Source organism: Anopheles bellator, chromosome 1, assembly GCF_943735745.2.
Source record: "Anopheles bellator chromosome 1, idAnoBellAS_SP24_06.2, whole genome shotgun sequence".
NCBI classification, from domain to species: Eukaryota; Metazoa; Arthropoda; class Insecta; order Diptera; family Culicidae; genus Anopheles; species Anopheles bellator.
In genome coordinates this window covers 57457131-57474572 of record NC_071285.1, presented here as the reverse complement: position 1 = coordinate 57474572, position 17442 = coordinate 57457131, and the positions used below count along the sequence as shown (strand labels likewise).

At 51.2% G+C, this 17442-nt stretch overlaps 1 protein-coding gene across 1 annotated transcript in view; it reads right to left on the bottom strand.

Annotated features, from left to right (window-relative positions):
- LOC131208711 (fringe glycosyltransferase) overlaps window positions 1–17442 on the bottom strand; it is a 77750-nt gene that overhangs the window by 45596 nt on the left and 14712 nt on the right. The window contains exon 4 of the mRNA XM_058201544.1: window positions 5361–5409. Coding sequence (XP_058057527.1) covers window positions 5361–5409 — 49 coding nt within the window. The remainder of the gene's footprint in view (window positions 1–5360; window positions 5410–17442) is intronic.

Genomic DNA, 17442 nt, shown 5'->3' with positions numbered 1-17442 from the left:
AACCATGTCCCGTGTTATGATGTTATGCGCGCAGGCTCATCTTCATTTTTTTCCCGCGTTGCCCAAGCATCTCAACCAGAGCTGCCTACGCACTAAATGCAGATAAGGCCGTGTTCCATCTTCTCCATGTGGCCATGTGTTTCGTTTTATCAATTCAAATTTTTAGAGCAAGCTTGGAAATAGAGAAGACAAGTTTTCCTACGGAACCACACCACCCGCAGGAAGATACACGATCTTCGCGGGCGCGTTGGCGGCCACGCTGGACCCGCCATAAAACTCGGTAACATCTTCTGGTGGTTATTTGGATTTTATCTCTTAATTTATCTTGATAACGATCTGATAAATATGTGATTTATTTTTACACCATAAAGATCACGACCGCCGCGATCTGCGTCGTCGAGTGAGATTTCGATCGATTTAATACGTTCCAGCGCATATTTGAATATTGTTATCAGACCAAAGCGTTGTGTGTTGCAAAAACAATAGGCGATTTATGCAACATTTCGCATTGAAGGATCCCCACTCCCCCCTAAAGAGACAGGTTAATAATGTTAGACTAATGTCATAAGGTAAATCAGGGGCTGGGGTAGTTTGTGTTTCCGAAGCACGTTGTTTCCGTGGTGGAGTTCGTGGAAAGAAATCAAATCGAAAGAGCACCGACCACCGGCCCATAAGAAGGAAGGTTTACTTTTCTCTCTCTCTCTCTCCACCAGTGTCCACGGGTACAATTTACGAACCGCGGTCCGCCGGTATTTCCATTCGATCGGGTTTCGCCTTCAGTCGGGTGTTTGTCATTCGCTTGTGACTTCATGCAGTGTGTCATTCCATAAAATGTGTTGATTTCGAAAACATCCAAAACATTTGAAGTTCGCGTTCGAACTAGTGAGTTCGAGGCAAGGTGCGCGCCGCGGTTCCAGGCTCCAGGACCCAGGGCGAACGATCGATCGATCGATCGGCGGTGTCGATCGGGGACATAAAAACCTCACCGAGCCCATGCACGTTTTAATTAATGGACACATTTTGAAGCGAAGCTAACACGTTTGGTCGGGTTTCGCTTTGACCGTGTTGTGTTGGGAAAGATGGTACAAAATTATTCGAAACACTGTGCGCTGGATCGTATTTTATTCCGCTTTTCGAAACTCGTTCAGCAATAATTTGCCTAATTGAATTTGTTGCAACATTAGTAATCGATGCGTCTAATAATCATTAACGTACGTATGAAATAAATTCAAAATATTACAACGACACGATTTTTACATTTCACAGGCTATGGCTCAATGGGGCTCCTAATCGATGAAGATGTTGATGCGGCACACTTTCTCCGAACCAAGCCAGCAAATGGCTGCTGGGTCCGTTGCTACGATACAGTGTCACAAACCGAGTGGGCACGAGTTGTTATTAAAACCTCACAAAGTGTGCCATTAGCTGTCCCTAGTCCCTACCGCAGCCCATTGTCACGTCTTTCGAGTGTCCAAAATGGCGCACCGGCGACCAACTGACGGCATCGATCTTGGCCGATCGGTCAGCGAAGGAACGGAATAACATGATTAGCATAAATGGTCATCATAAAATAGTTATCTCTTCTTCGCCGTGCGGTGCCGCGTGGAAGCAGCGTGTTGCAACCTGATCCACCGGTGGGGCCCGTGTCACGATCGATTAATGTCCGCGACACAAAACATGATCCATCGGGCGACGGATGAGCCAGGTTCCGAAATTCGTTTTCAAAATGTCGTCCAAGTACTCCAAGATGGGAACTTCGAAGTCAGACTTTTGCATAATGATACAAGACTTTAAACTCACGACAGCGTGGCCAGTTGTTCGCCTGTTAAAAGGTAACCATAAATTAGTAAACAGTGTCATCTCCGAGCCTAGCGTGGCCTAGTGACGATGTGGTGCTAGGTCGTGGTCAGCAATTAATGGCTAGATCGATAGGCAAATCGTCGTTTCTTCGTATCGCGCGTTTGCATGATTTTGAAACCCGTTTCCCCGGTGCGGGGTGGCCCGGTTCAATGGTAAGAGTTTTAAGATAAGAACAGGGAATTCTTGCCATCCAGTGCCATCGGCCAGCAAGGGTGACATATTTTCGAAACACACATCGGAATCGGATGTAATTTACGTGCCGGCAGATAAGGCCGCGGAATGTTGGCTGGAACCGGGAACTGGGCGCCTCATGAATCACTAACACCACCAGGGTTTTGGACAAAAAATATGACCCCTTCTCCGGGTTTATGGTTCGCACTCGCGACTGGCGCACACTCATTACCGTTTTACAGCTGTGCAAATAATAAATTTTACTCAACTGCCAAGACAGGAAGCTACCAAGAGGGTGATTATCTGGTCCCCGGGACGAAACTTGCGTTCTGCTCTGATTATCAGCGTCCGCCGGTGGATGCATTCCTTCGGGGCGAATGTTGATTGAATTTTACGATCCACCTTCCAACGCAAGCGCCGGATTTGACGGATAAATCCCGTGCCGAGCCGCGGCATAAAACTCTCTCTCTCTCTCTCTCTCTCTCTGGGTCTCTTGGCCGCGCTTCCCAGTGCTAGTTCCCGCCGCGAGCTTTTTCTATTGTTTCGTTTAATGATCCACCCCGCCGTTGTTCGGCCGGTTGAACTCTTTTTCAGCGGTGTTTGATTTACGACGAACGTCCTTTTCTGATTGCCCGGTGTAGAAATCATAATCAATTTACTGCTCTCATTAAAAAGGGAAAAGCATAAAAACATAAAAAATCATCAGCAGTGAGCGCTGCGAGGCCTTTTCGGCCCCGTTTTTGTGTGGCCAAGCGATGGAGAGACGGAGAGATGGACACCTTCTCATCAATTGAACCAAATATGTCCCTGGGAGTTTGGCGAGGCGACAAACGACAAGCGACCCCGTGGGCCGCTCGCCGGAAAATCAAAACGAAAAATTGGGGAGCCCCGCACCGAACTGCATCGAACGGCGGATGGCCGGCCAGTAGCTGGCGCGCTTGGTAGCAGGAAATTATTCCGAACATTTTGATTAGCTTATTCTCTACCGTTTTCCGACGTTCGTACGCCGCGGAATCCGACGCGGTTGGCGGCGGTGCGCGTCGTCGTAAAGGGTGATCATTTTATTCAACCAACCAACGACCAATGACGAAACCGGGGCCCCCGGGACCGAATTTGTGCAATCTCATCCAGGACGAAGACTACAATTTTCAGCCGATGCCGATATGTTGCCATAAAATCATCTTCCCGCCGGGCTGGCTCGGCCGCGGAATTACGACGGGAAATTTGTAAACTAATAAAACCATGCTTCAATTGTGCAAAGTGGAAAAATTGAGGGGCCCGCCGGAACTCGGATCGTTAGCCTAAATATATTGTTTACCCACGGTACCTTCGTTCAGCAGTTGATGTGATCATGTGTCAGTGCGGTCAGCAAGCAATTTCGCCAAAGAACTGGTTCAATGAACCACACTTCTCAATAGCAAGAAACATCCGCCACCGGAGAATCCACCCAAAGCTCCGAGCCGGGCCGCAGAATGTCTCTTCATTAGTGAAATCCGAAAATATTTCCTTCCGACCGGTGGGGCCTCTGTGATGTTGTGGATGGCCGTTATAAAATTGTCTAAATTGTTGTTGACAGGACCCCAGCGATCCGCGGCGAGACATTTCGGGCTCGGGCAAAGCGCGTAAAGGGACGGAACGGAACCCCAGTCCAGCGTAAACAAAGCCGAGAGAAACCGAATGGAAAGTGAAACGTGCGCCCAACGGAAGGTGGACCATCAATCATTTAACGCAACAAGGTTCGGTCTGGGGGGATCGTGGCCCGTGGGTTGTATTTTGGACCTATGGGAATCATTAGACCGGGCGCGTAATCAAATCATACCCTCATCGTGCGACTCCAAAGCTTAGAGGGGCCAAACTCTCTCGAAGAACGCTGCGATTGGTGGCCCTTTTTAAAATATGTTTCAAATAATTAGATTACTTTTTGACTTTCGTCCTTCTTTTTTACAATTTCAAACCATCTTTTGGGCTCCGAAAGAAATTGGTCCAACCATTCTGTTCCATTGCCAAAGCTTCGTTTCACTTTCAGGTGAAGATTTGGCGACTCCGGACGGGTTTCTTCGAAGCGCTTGGCCTGAGAATTTCGGGTTTCTCCAAAAATGTGCCACGAAAAACGTTCTCGCGGCGAGCGGCGACCGGAATTTCACATCATTAGGAGGTATTCCGATCAGAATGTCACTAACAAGCTGACATTTATTTATGTATCGTCCGCCGAAGAGAGATCGCCCCATTGCGGTTCGCGGTCGATCGTCGATTCTTACTTACCCGGTTTTTTGCTCACCGTCTGTTTTTCGGGGATCCCGCCGGATTTATGGGGATTTTGTTTCATTATTTCGATCGATTTGTGGGCCTGGTGCCGGAACCCTTCCTCTGGTGAGTGTGCCGGACGGAAGGTTAAGCTAGCGTGTACAGTGTCCTATGTCACGTGTCACGTCCCGAATCCGAAGAAGGTCCGAAGGTGCAGTAAAACTGTAGTTTTAAAGTGGACACTTTTAATGGGAAAAGCAACGGAAACCTTTGACACTGCGACGGCTGTGGGTTGAAATGGGCCCTCTATGACCTGGGCCAAAAAATCTCAAATTCCGAAGTACGACCACAATCTTTACGACATCGCGGCCATGTGATCGCTGGTGCGGTAGATGAGGACCGGTGAGGCAACAAACAGGTCTCCCCAAGGCTCCACCGGCTGATCCGATCACATCACTCAATTTAATGAGTTCGAGAGAAAATCAAATTATCCAAGACGTTGACCGGGCCGATTGAAAGCGGCGGAGACGCGTCTTCGTCCATTAATCAGCCGTCCCGTTTGTCTTTCCAATAGCTGCGGATGGACGATCGAACGCTGGGGTCGCCATAAAATGGGTCCCAAAATAGGAGACTGCGTCACCAGCCGCAGACAGCCGAAAACCTGAGGGAAGCATAAAATCGCTTCGCTAGAGACCCGATGGATCGATTCCGTGCAAGTGCCGGGACTAGGATTCGTGGAAATGGCCACTATCGCGCAAGAGTTGAGTCGTTAAAGATTTAGGGGCAATGGGACATAAATGAAGAAGCTTTTATTCGATTTTAATAAACGAGCATTTGGCTGTTTGGGAATATGATGCGATCTTAGCGGGCTGACCACCGGTCACGAAGTTTTGTTTGAAATTTGAATAATTTTCCCTGAGAAGCTTCTAGTGTTCATCGTCAAATTCCCATTAGCCCCGGTGCTTTGTTGATAACCGATCTCGAAGATAGCAGATCACGGAATAGCCACCCATTAAGTGGATAGTTTCTTCCAGGACCCCAGATTGGTTTCCCAGCGACTATGTAACAGAATAAAATTTACTTACTTGTCAACTTCTGGTAGTGCGCATCATCGGTGTCGGTAAAGAACCATGTCTGGAAAAAGGAAGAAACAATTAAAATCATAACATAGATCATACATGACTCAAATCGGACGCGATCGATCGATTTTGATTGCGATAAATTGGCGAGAAAGTCAATAAAAAGCTAATCAACTTAATTATTCTCATTAAGCAGCGCTCCGCGCCCTCAGCGCGACTTTTCCTGCTACTGGTAGACCCTGGGGAATTTCCTCCCGGGCATTAGTTTTTCCCCTAGGGGGCCCTCTTGGACCGATTTCCTTGGTCGGCGCGCCGTGTCGGTCTCTGGTGTGTTTGCACCCGGACGCTTTTCCGCGCGCCACGATCTCGATCTTGACCAAAGCGGTATCCTGGTTGGTGAAAGGGCTTCAATATTCATTAGACAGCCCAATGCAGTGATTTAGGAAAATTGCGCACCCTGCTCCAGGAAGAGGTGGAAGAAGACCGAAGATCGTCGCCGATGGTCGGAGTTGATTGACAAAAAATCAAACATTTTCGTTCCCGCAATCGCTCGATCGTCCGGTCCGGTGTGCGATTCTTTCGAATCTTGATCATCGCCCATCATCAGGCGGCCGGTTATCGACAGGGCGAGCGAGGGACAGGGCCGGGTCGCACAAAAAACTGGTAGCTTCCTAATATGTACACGTACCCCCCCCCGGGCCCGGTCCTGCGCCGTGATTTCTCATGCTACCTACAAGACAAGCTGCCGAAGCGTCTTGCGTCCGGAGCGAGCATGGGAAAACAAGTAGAGCGAATGCGAATGTGCAGTCGCGAAACCGGAAACCGGCCGGCGGTCTGTGCAATTCTGCCACACACCAGCCCGCCAGCTCCAGAAAGTTGTGGCGCAGTGCGTATGTATGAGGTTGTCCTTTTTAGCTTATCGTATTTTAATCATCTCATCACCGGCGGCACCTTCCTTCGTGCGTCCACGGGGCCACGCAGCAAATGAGCCAGCAATTGCATTTTGATTGCATTCTCCGCCTGCATTTCGAGGCTGGCGTCTTGCGCCTTCGCCTTCGCTGTCTAAATTGAAGTCTCGCGGTTGATGCCTCCGAGCCCGGCGCGATTGATCGACCATTTGACATCGGGCAATCAGCATACGGAGACAATTAAGCGATGAATGTGACGCAATTAAGGGCGCGCTGTGCCGGTCTGTGAGCCCATATTGGGACGAGTCGGTAGAGACAAGTAGAAACTGACGATTGACTGACGATCGGCAGGGAATATCATTATTTGTGAAGGCGAAAGGATTGATCCTCTTCGAATTAGAATGCCCACATTAAGTGCTTGTGCCAAAAATATATCAACGATCGCGATTGAACGATCCGTTTAATTAGTTTGGGCCCGAGTAGGGACGCCCTGACGTGATCCAATTAACTTTGGTGAATGGGCAATTACAAGCCGGGTCAAACTTATTGGTGGTCGGTGTCAACGAGCGATTGTGAGCGATTAATTACTGGGATTTGCTCCCTATCGGGGGTGCAGCATCGATCGACGCGGATCCAGACTGATCTTCTAATTGGATCACTCAGAAATGTTGTTCGGTGCTGGTTGCACCGCACATTTTGCACGATCACTTCCGGCCGGGCAAGAAAGAAGCGATCGTGATGTCCCAGCAAAGGAAATGAGCTCAGAGAAACCAACATGATAAATCGTAATACTCCCGCCTGTGCGGTCGAATCGGGCATGCGTGAAGCCGCAAAGCGAGGGCCTCGAGACGCTAGTCCTGTGTCCTGTGTGCGATCGCGGATCGCCCCAGAGGGGACGCATAAGATCTGATGGGGCCCATTGGGAGCAAACTATTCAAATATCCATTTAATTTACTGACTCATTGTTCATTGATGCATAAATCAGTTTTCTGCGCTACATTGTGCTGCCGTTCGGCGGCGGTAAATGCAAATAAAATTGCGCTCGCCACGAGATGTTGCGGTTTCGGTTCCGCGGCATCGTGTTCTTCTTTTGAGTCCGAGCTGAAGACACTTGTCAGAGAACGGATTCAATAATCTAGAAAGCACCGCGCTAAAAATAAGTTTAGTAAAATAACTTTAGTAAACTTAAAGTTAGGTGATATTTGACAAAGATCGCTTCAGATTGGCTCAAGTTGGGCAAGGATAAAGCTCAACAATGGTTGCTAACATTACACATAGCGGTCGCCATGGAAACGCGTTGCTTGGACGTTCACGAGAAAGTTAATTCGCAGCACGGCAGGATCATTAGGGACCGAAAAGGGACTCGTTTTACAGTCCTGTCCTCCCGAAGGTTCGGTTTTGACACGCAAGTGGTACGTTTGGATTCCAAAAAGCGCGAGTCCGCGACACCACAGGGCCATGAATAAATCCTTCCGCACTCACGGCCTGATCGGGTTTCTTTTGGGGTGCGAAGACGAAAACCGACGAAAAGATCTTGATAAACCCCCGGAACGGCTCTGACACTTTTGCTGGGCCCATTCTTTGGCGTTCAGGGTTCTGCGGGCCAGGCGATGGCAACCGCGGCTACAAAATTAAGATTTATTTGCTCATTGAAATTTCACATTATTTGTATATAACTCATGTTTTCGGTATGTTCTACACGGCGTTTCGATTGCGGTTCGGCTATCCCGCCCATTATGTTTGGTGGAACAATCGAACCGAAACGTGTTGTTGGCTCGCGCGCGTCCATCCTCGTGTCCTCTGGTGGTCCACCCTTTATGCTCGTGTACGAATCAAGTGCAACTTCATCACGACTTCACCGGCCTCAGCCGATGATGATCCTCAGCTCGTGTAATCGTGTAGCCCGCTCGGAGTGAGTTTGTGGGGTGGCAAAACAGATGCACTTTTACACTCACCGGCACGGCACGAAACGCGAGATGGGCTTCGGGTTGACAATTCAGCCACGCCACAAGGATGCATTCCATCATCAGCATCGTCAGGTCGATGGTGCTATTGCTTATTTTGCTTCACTTCGCGCTGCGCCAGAAGCAAAACAACTGCTGATGAGGCGGCCCTTATTTGTTTTTTTACCAACATAAACTTTGAAGGCGATCATTGCTCGCTCGCTTGGGCACGAACCCGCGGTTTTGAGTTTCGCTGACACCAATTACCGGAAGGCGTTTGGTCAATGATTTTTGTGCACCATTCAGCGCTGACGCTGACTCATGACAAACAAACGTTTCTTATGAATATGGTCAAACTTATGGTCAACTTTCCAAACAACGGCTCAGCACATTTTGAGCCCGCTTATGAAAACATTTCCAACCGCGGGAGGTAATTTGAGCGACTGCTTCGAGTGGCCCAAACAAGTGGCCTGGGGTCACGGTGCCCGAAAAGATCAAAAAGGAGCGCTGACGACGGAACATATGCGACGTGTGGCCACCCGACATCTATCTTACGCCAGAGCGCCTTTCAATAGAGCCACCGCACATATGGTTTCCTTTCGCATTCCTCCTAGGGCCAACATGTGGTCGGAAGACGATACGCCGTGGCCACGCGGCCGAAAGGGGGATGAAATGTATCCGCGCTATTTCCGAGACGGAGGAGTGACGACACCACTCGCTTCTATTTTAATGTTCGGGGTGACAAATTTACTTCCCGCTCGGTGTACGATCGCGATCTTCAAAGATCACGGGCGTCAAACGCGACAAGGGAGATAAGTGGCGGGCGGATGTTTTTTTTCGTCTTTCCCCCTGCTGCTTCATGGTAATGTTCCCCGGTAGCAGCATGTGAAAAAGGGTTTCCGCTTTTCCCGCGTAATGTTTTCTATCACCGCCTTTCGATTGTTTGAATTACGGAGCCCTCCTGTTACACATGTTGCTGCTGGCATGGCCACTTGTTTCGTGCCGTCTTAGTGCCTGGGAAAAAGAGAAAACTTGGCCGCATATTAATTAGTTTTCCTGTGTACCCTCCGCCGAGCGATGTCAATGACTTTTCCGCTGTTTCTCGGAAGCAGAGCGAGTAGCACCGTTTTTCCTCGGACGCGTTGGCCGATTGTTGACACTTTGGGGTTTTCCAACGAACCAGCTCAACTGTTTCGAAAATGAGGCATTAGCAAAACAAAAAAAAAACGGCCACACAAACGGCGGCGCAGTAGCATTATTGCCGAGAGAGCGCGACATGTTCTCGGGTGACTTGGGCACGGACACGTATTTGTCTTCGTTGGCGGTTTTATGGCCCCTTTTTTTCTGCTGCCAGGCCAGGCCAGGCCAGGAAAGGTTCCGTTTTAGTGTGTTTTCCATATTCGTTCGGGTTTTTTGGGCTCTTCGGGTCGTTGAAAAAATGGAAGACACGCCAAAACTAAGAGTCAGTGCTTCCGTGCGACATAAAGTATTCCCCCGCCGACGGTGGGCGATCCGTTGATGGATTGGCCTTTTTAACAAATGTTTGACTCATTAATTGTGGTGTTTTTTTGGGGAGGTTTTCAAGCTCTCCCGTTCTCACAGGAAAGTGTGGAAGCTCCAGTAGTGCTGCCGGAAAACCGGGCTTAAGCGGATACAAATCCGAACCCGAATAAAGACATTGCGACCTGTTGCTTCAGAACCCTAGGGTTAACCGAAAAACAAACTGCCTCAAGACAGACCGAGAGCAGAATCTTCGCGTGTCGCCCGTGGGCGTACAAGCATAAGCATAGGCCCACCGACCACTTCACGCTGCTGAAAGCGAACAGAAGGAGCAAATAATGAGCGCGCGCATCAAACCACGCTCAAGCCTACGCAACTCGTTCGCCCCGCGTATGTGACAACGTGTCACCGTCACCGGCCCCGGCCCCGGTCATTATCATTAAACAGTCGTTTGTTTGCACAGAACCCACTTCACGGCGAACATGTGCGAACCCGAGGCCATTCGGATTGATGGCCGCACCAAACTCCTACTCCGCCGACGTGTGCAGAACGTTTCCGCTTTCGCGTTAGGCTGTCAACGAAATCACATTTTGCCCGACTTTATGAGTCCGCGTGGTGTGCAGGTTGAGGTCCCAAAATGCAACCGCATAAGAAATTTAATCCCCTTTCTGCGTGTGATCAACGGGTCATTAAATTAGGGTTTGGAGACTTCCATTCGTTAGCTATGCAAAGTGTTGGCCCCAAAAACATGGTGCACGATAAAATCAAATCGAGCATTGCAATCAGCAGGATGCCATAGCTTTTCCTTCCATCCCACCGCCAGAGCGAAGCCAAAGTCGGGGGTCTAAAGTATTTAAGTTATGATGTAGCGAATGCCTTTTCGGCGTCTCGCGATCGAAGACACACATTTTTGCACTTCATCCCGGACTTCTTCCGTCCCGACCATAATAGAGCGGACCGGTTCCGGGAACATGCTAAAACAGCCGGGCGCGGTTTTCCGGATGCCCAACAAATCAATCAAGGGATGGCCGTGTGCGGAAAATCTAACGGGAAGCGAGCTAAATGAAGCCCTCACTGTCTTTCCTTCTCTCTCTCTCTCTCTCTCTCGGGCACACACAAAAGGCTGACGCCGTGTGACGGGATGGAAACGATTTTCACCGCGGCACCGCAGTTTCCTTTGCCGCCGCCGTTTATTGAGCGGAACGCTTTCCGTGGGCCATTTTCTCATATCGCCGCACAAGAAAACGGGGTTGAACGGGGTTCGTCACCACTCCACGCCGCCGCCATTCATCACATCGTGGGGAAGGCCGGCTTCAAGTGCATAGCGCGGCGCAGCGCGGCGAAGCGAAGAACCTGACCCTGATTCTTGGGCACGACAAGATTAGTTCAAGATTTGGGCGCCCCCGTGGGTGAGGAAGGGGTGCGGGAAAAACTGCGTTCCACGGGGGGGCCACCGTCCCACCGGGTCCGTCTGGTTTGGATCGGAGACAACTGCAGACCTGCGATCGGTAGCTTTGTTGTCGTCGTCGTCGTCGACGCGGTTCGGAGGCAGCAATTACGAACACGATCGTGGGAAATGTTAATATAATTTCATTCCGCGCCACCGTACGGCAGAGCACCCTGGGACGACGTCCGGTTCGATCGGATGTGTGAAGCTGCTGGCTGGGTTTCCTGACTGGTTGTCTGTCTGATGTCGTTGATGCTGCGTTTGAGTGAAAGAGGAACATTTCCAGTCTTCGGGTTGCGTTGCATTTTATATTCCTTTGGCAGAAAAGTTTCTCAAACGACCCGGACATTAATATTTGATGAATACGAAACATATTCCGAACATTCCTGAACTGATCAATTTTTGTTTGTCAACGTTTATCTCAGATTTCGATTCATGTTAGGTTACGCTCTTCCAGTTTGGATTGTTTGGGAAAATGTGTGTTCTCCTGAGATCCGAACCATTTCCCTGCGGGCATTCCAGGAACCGTGGCAAGCGGGGAGGCCCCCAAACAACAAACGTGCTCGATTGTCCTACCGTGGCCGCTATGTGTTTTGTTTACACCCAGACAGTGCGACATATGGTGCAACAGCAACATCGTGCATCGGCCAGGCTGTTTTTTTTGGCGCAATGATTCCGGGAACAAGTTGTGAATAAAATTAATTAATTCCAGCGCCGCCGCCACCGCACAGCAGATCGCAGATCTGCTAACGGCTAACGGCTTGCTTGGATGCGGAACGCTCCTGATGACGCATACCGTCGTCGCAGATCGTCCCAACGATTGGCGGCCACGCCAGTTGGCGCCATGTATGACAGGCCGCACTGCGAGGGCACGTTTCGATGATGCCGAGAGGCATGCTGTCTCATCGGGAGTCTGATCGGGTTTCGGTCCCGATTCCTGTTTTATGGATGAATCGAGGCCCTCCACACAGTGCCTTATCAGCTCGAACTGAACTGAAGCATGTTCCACTTTATTTCTCAGCCACCTCGCGCCGGCTGGCGGGAAATCATTTCCTTTTCGCTCTCGCGCCGCACTCGTCGGCATCGCGAAACGTGATAAAAATGAGCAATTGTTCCTCCATTTCTCCATTTTGCTTTGCTGGCCCGAAAACGCTGCGGTTTCCATGGCAACCGCCAGCAACAGGTTGCTGTGCGTCTGGTGGGCCGGGCTGTCAATCCCTGGGGCGGTTCGTCGCGAACGTCGAAGAAGGCTGCGAACAGGCGTAGCAGCAACACCCCACCGAACCTGTTCTTGGCCGCGCATAACGGCCGGGGCCAGAGGGTTGCGACGGTGAATACATGAAACAATTATGTTCTTGAAACATTTGTGCACAGAGCGCACGTTAACGTCAGTTTGAACTCTGCTCTGGCGCAGGATTTATGTGAAACGGAACGGCGCTGCTGGCGTTCGGCAGAATGCGCAGAAGTGGCCTTGCTACATTCCTTCGTCGCTTTTTTTCTCGTTTTTCGCAAATAACCGACCGCAACTCCGTTAGCAAGTGAAAAGTCAACGGTCCATAATTTCCTGTTGTTTGTACCGGGTTCGGCGGGGTTCCGGGCCGCACAGCACGGGGTCCGGAAAGAACCAGATCACATTAGGCACGGCTGATGACGTAAGGTTCGATACCCGATCGTGGAACGTTATATAATAATCGCGTTCCGAACTCTCTGTTTAATTATCGTAAATAACACACGGAACCTTCGTGGGGTTTCTGCGGCTGCGGCTGAATGAAAATCGGGAACTCGCTCTACTTCTCTCCCACACACAGAGCGCGTGCCCGCGATCTGTACCGTTAAATTGGCCACCATCCTATAGGCCGCGTTTCATAAATCAGAGATTCTTGCCAACGGTCTCCCCCCCCCCCGGTCGGCACCTTTAACGTTCCGGCCCAACCGCGGGCGGAAGGTGCGACGAGCTAGTGCCGGACCGAGCCATGACCGTGGCCATCTTTGGAAACCTCCCGACACAGCCCGGCCGGCTTCCTGCTGGGAGGAAACCACTTTTTCCTAATCATAAATCTCGCGTTCGCGACCGAAAAGGCCGCGGCGGCGGTTGTAATTTGAATGTGATTTTAATCATCGATAAAAAATGGAGTCTGACCTCTGGGACGGCGGACGTCCTAGCCAGCGAGTGTTGCGTGTTGAAAGAGCGATAGAAAGACAATACGCTTATCGGTTGGCCAGGGGCGAGCGGCCCCAATCAGCAGCCGGCAACATTAATGCTCCGGCAGAGCATAGCACCCACCGAGCTGCGCGGAGTCACCGGTGCCGAGGTCAGGGCCCGCGGAACCGATAGACATCATCAGCTCCGATGTGGTCCACGGTTTCGATTGTTTCCCGAAAAGTGCGGCACATCGTGAGGCGATGATGGATAGGCGATAATGCTCCGGAATCGTGAGCCACTCGGAGGCTGACTAAACTAAAGCACCGAAGCAATTCCGGCCTATCTGCGATGGCCAAAAAGGCTCGCCACGGGGGCTGGGGCTCATAAATAACAATTGACTTAATTTCGCATTAAACATATATTCCGGGAGGACGACAGCGGAAGTTGGGACGATAACGATGCTGGTGCCCTTTTTCGCTCCACGATGTCCACGGACCTCGGCGCAACAGTTGGTTATCGTCGGCCATCGCAACGGGGCCTCCGGGAGAACTTATGCTGCGCGCACTGCACTTGCCAAGCAACGTTTAAGTGGTTCTTTGTCTAAAAACAACCACCGTTTAAAAAGTTGTCCCCCCGAATCGGAATTTGTAATGCCACTGAGCGAGCGGACTGCCAATTATGTAGATAAAATGGTGCCCGGGGTCGAAGGTGCTACAAAGATGTGTGCATAACTTAACGGTCGCTTCGCCGGGCCATCGGGAAGTGTTGACGCGACAAATGAGATTGGAAAAGGGCCGGTAAAGCACACTCCTGAACGCCGTGTCATATCAGATGGTGGGCCGCTGCCGGGGGCCTGGCACTTCATTCCCCGATCCGGAAGGGCCAATGTTTAATTCATAAAATGCGCCCAACACAACCGCACAGACCGCATAGATCGTTCACATCACAGAATTTTAATGGTTTGTTTAATGCTCTGGCTCTCTGAGGGGCCGACCGCCGAGCATTGCACTTCCACTTCATTAATTTGATGCCCGCAAAGCGCGAGGCGTGCATAAAAGAAGGCCACAATTGCAACCCGAAGGATGCGTTCGGCGACGACCACAATGTTAGTGAGCAGCACCAGCGGCGGCCACGAAATTAGCATATTTGCATACATTTGCGTGTCGAGCGCGAGAAAAGACAAAGCAAAGAGAGAGAGAGAGCGGAAAGAAGCTTAATTTTCCATCGACCATCCCGTCCGTGGGTGGTCCCGCGTTCTGGAAAAGGATTCCGTCGAAAGTCGATCGCCAGCTGCTGCTGACCGATCTCGTTACTGGCGATGGTTACCCGCACATTGTTTCGGACCGACCGAGATCAGTTCTGGCTCATCGAAGGCCTCGTAAGGATAAACGAGGTTCGAGGACTTTCTTGGGGCTGGGCGCATACATTACGATGCACCGGATCGATACCGTGGCCCTTAATTCAGGTTCACGGTTGTGCGTTGCAGCTTTTGTAAACTTCGAAAGGATGTCCGAACCAAAAGGGAACAAAATGGTGGCCAATGGATTTGCGACCGACCGTTGACAACACGCCCGTCCCGGGGTTGATTGTGATTTAATGGTCGCGCGAAACTGAGCCGCTTGGTGAGCCCTTTTTCAATTACACGCTGACATCGGAGGACATAAAACCCGTCCCGGCCGGCCCAGCGGCTGATCATAATTAGTATTCGTCGCGGGTCCCATTTGTTCCGGTTCGTAAAGTGACACTCGCGAAGCGCGCGATCAAAGCCGATCGGTCGGCGTGCGTCGCGACGCGTCGATGGCAAACTGCAGTTTTCGGAACGAATCGGAAGGCCCGGAACACCCCACGCCGTCCGCCAACCCCGACGGATGAGTGTGAAAAATTCATAAATAATATCCATCCACCAGCGGGCCGGAATGGCCGCTGCGCGGCGCGGGCTTCATAAATTAAGCCGTTGGTGGTCTCGGCCCGACCGTTTTGATGGTAGCGAAACGGCACCATCTTCGGGTCGGCCTGGGGGCTGATAAAAAAGAATTCTGATTTTATCGTAGACGCGATTTGCGATTTGCCTATTGCGCGAGGCAAGGTGTTGGGCCACTCTCTCTCTCTCTCGTGGGGTCCCGTGGTGCAGCCCAAGGAACGGCGTTGTTTATTTGTTGTGTGCGGCTCTTAGCCCCGGCTCGGGTCCCTGTTCGGAATCGCGACGACAGCCGACGATGGGTTAATATTTCGTCAGACCCCGGGGCTCGTTCGGGTTAATGCTAAAATATGCTTAGGACCCTGCCTAAGCCCCGTGTAAGCTATTATTGAGCGTTTCGGGGTGGAAAATAAAACATTTCTCTAGGCGGCTTTAAAGTAAGGCTTTTTATGCAACTCGCAGTGACATAAACTATTCCGGCACAGGCTGGACCCCCCCAGGCGATTCGATTGTGAGGAGTTCCCCCGCCCCGGTTGGGGTCATCGTCGTCATTATGATGCTAATCGAACGGCGGCGAATGATTTGGGAAAATTGCGATATACGACGTACACAAGCAAACTTATTCAAATGCCATTCCGGTTGGGGTCGTCACATCCCGACGCCTAAACTTAGAACCCCGAGTCGAAATTGCGCCAAATTGTAGACCCGCAAAATTGAGCAATAAAATGTGGAAACACCTTAAACGCGCATTGTTCGAGAGATCAAGGCGGATTGCTTGAGGGCCACAATTCTAGGCTCCCCACCGATCAAGATCTGGAGCTAATGATTGTTGGCCGGTTGGACGTTTTTTGGGAAACAGACATCGTGAGACCCAAAAGGTGCATCATCAGCTAAATGGGACGCTTTTCTGACCTAATAGCCGGTAATTCATTCGAATCTGGTCCACCGCGATGGAACCCCACCATTGTGCGGCCGTTTTTGGAGGATCTTGGTTCCGCTTTTGGCCAGTGGCCTTAAAAGTGTCACTCCCGTTTTTGGGCCAACTAAAGGAGTGTCGCTCGGGTTGGTTAGATAAATTTAACAGTGCCATTAAAAAGTGATCAACGTGATCCGAAGCCAGTGACAGTTTCAACCCTGCCCCATCTGATAGTTGACTGAACAAATCGTTGATCCTCCCGGCCACCGGGCAGGCCAGGGTAATTGAGATATTAGCATAATTTCGTTCCGTTAGTGTTTAAAACAAATTAACATCATGCAAAGGGGATCGCCATTTGTCTTTTCCATCACACAATCCGGACACAAACTGACTGCATCTAACGTCGGCAAACTAGTGCGGGAGCCGATTGTAAACGAAGAAAGCGCGCCGGCCAGTAACTGCTGGCCTATAATCGGCCCGTGGCCCGGTCCTTTCGCCTGTGTGTGCCCCGAAGGCGTCGTTGATCTTGGGCACGAGCGAGCCATCAAAGGTTCCAGCCCCGCCGCCAAGTCTTTCGCCATGGCCCGGGGGCTGTCGAAAACGGGTTTTGCCCAGCTCCGTGCGGGGGCGTGCTTCGCCTGGACCCTATGTGCTTGCTCCGTCGCCGGCCGGTGATCTTATTACATCCGCACACGGGCCACGGCGTAGGAAGTCGTCCGCGGCAATCGCGGACCGGGCGCGCTGGGTCCGCGCGAGCACAAATTGAATACAAAAAAAGCAAACGACCGGGGGTTCGCGTTTCCACCCCGCCGCCAGAGGCGTGGTGGCTGCACTCTCGATCGGTCCCGATCGGTCCTGGGGGCTGTGGTTGTGGCATGCGCTGCACGGAACTGCATACTCCGGGCCGGGGGGGGTTCTCGGTAATCGGCCGGAGCCGAGCAACGCGACGATCCAGTTTAAATTTCCATTTCGCGCGAATCGCGCAACTCGATCATAACGATCGCGGTGCGTGGTGGTGCGGTGCTGATGCGGTTCCGGTCCGGTCCGAGTCGAAAGTTGATCCTCCCGGGGGAAGACTGGCGATCTCGTGTGGGGTGCACAATAAATGGAAATAATTTATTTTACTCCTCTTTATCGGTGCGGCCACACACCGGAGAGTAGCTCCGGGTAGGTGTATGACACGTTCGTCGCAAGCGTTTGACCTCCGGAGGAGCAGTTCATCGAAACCCTGTCTCAAGTGGCCGGGTCCCCACTGGGGTCTTCGCTTGATTCCACCAATGATCCCGGCCCCCTTGAAAAGGGCCACGATGACG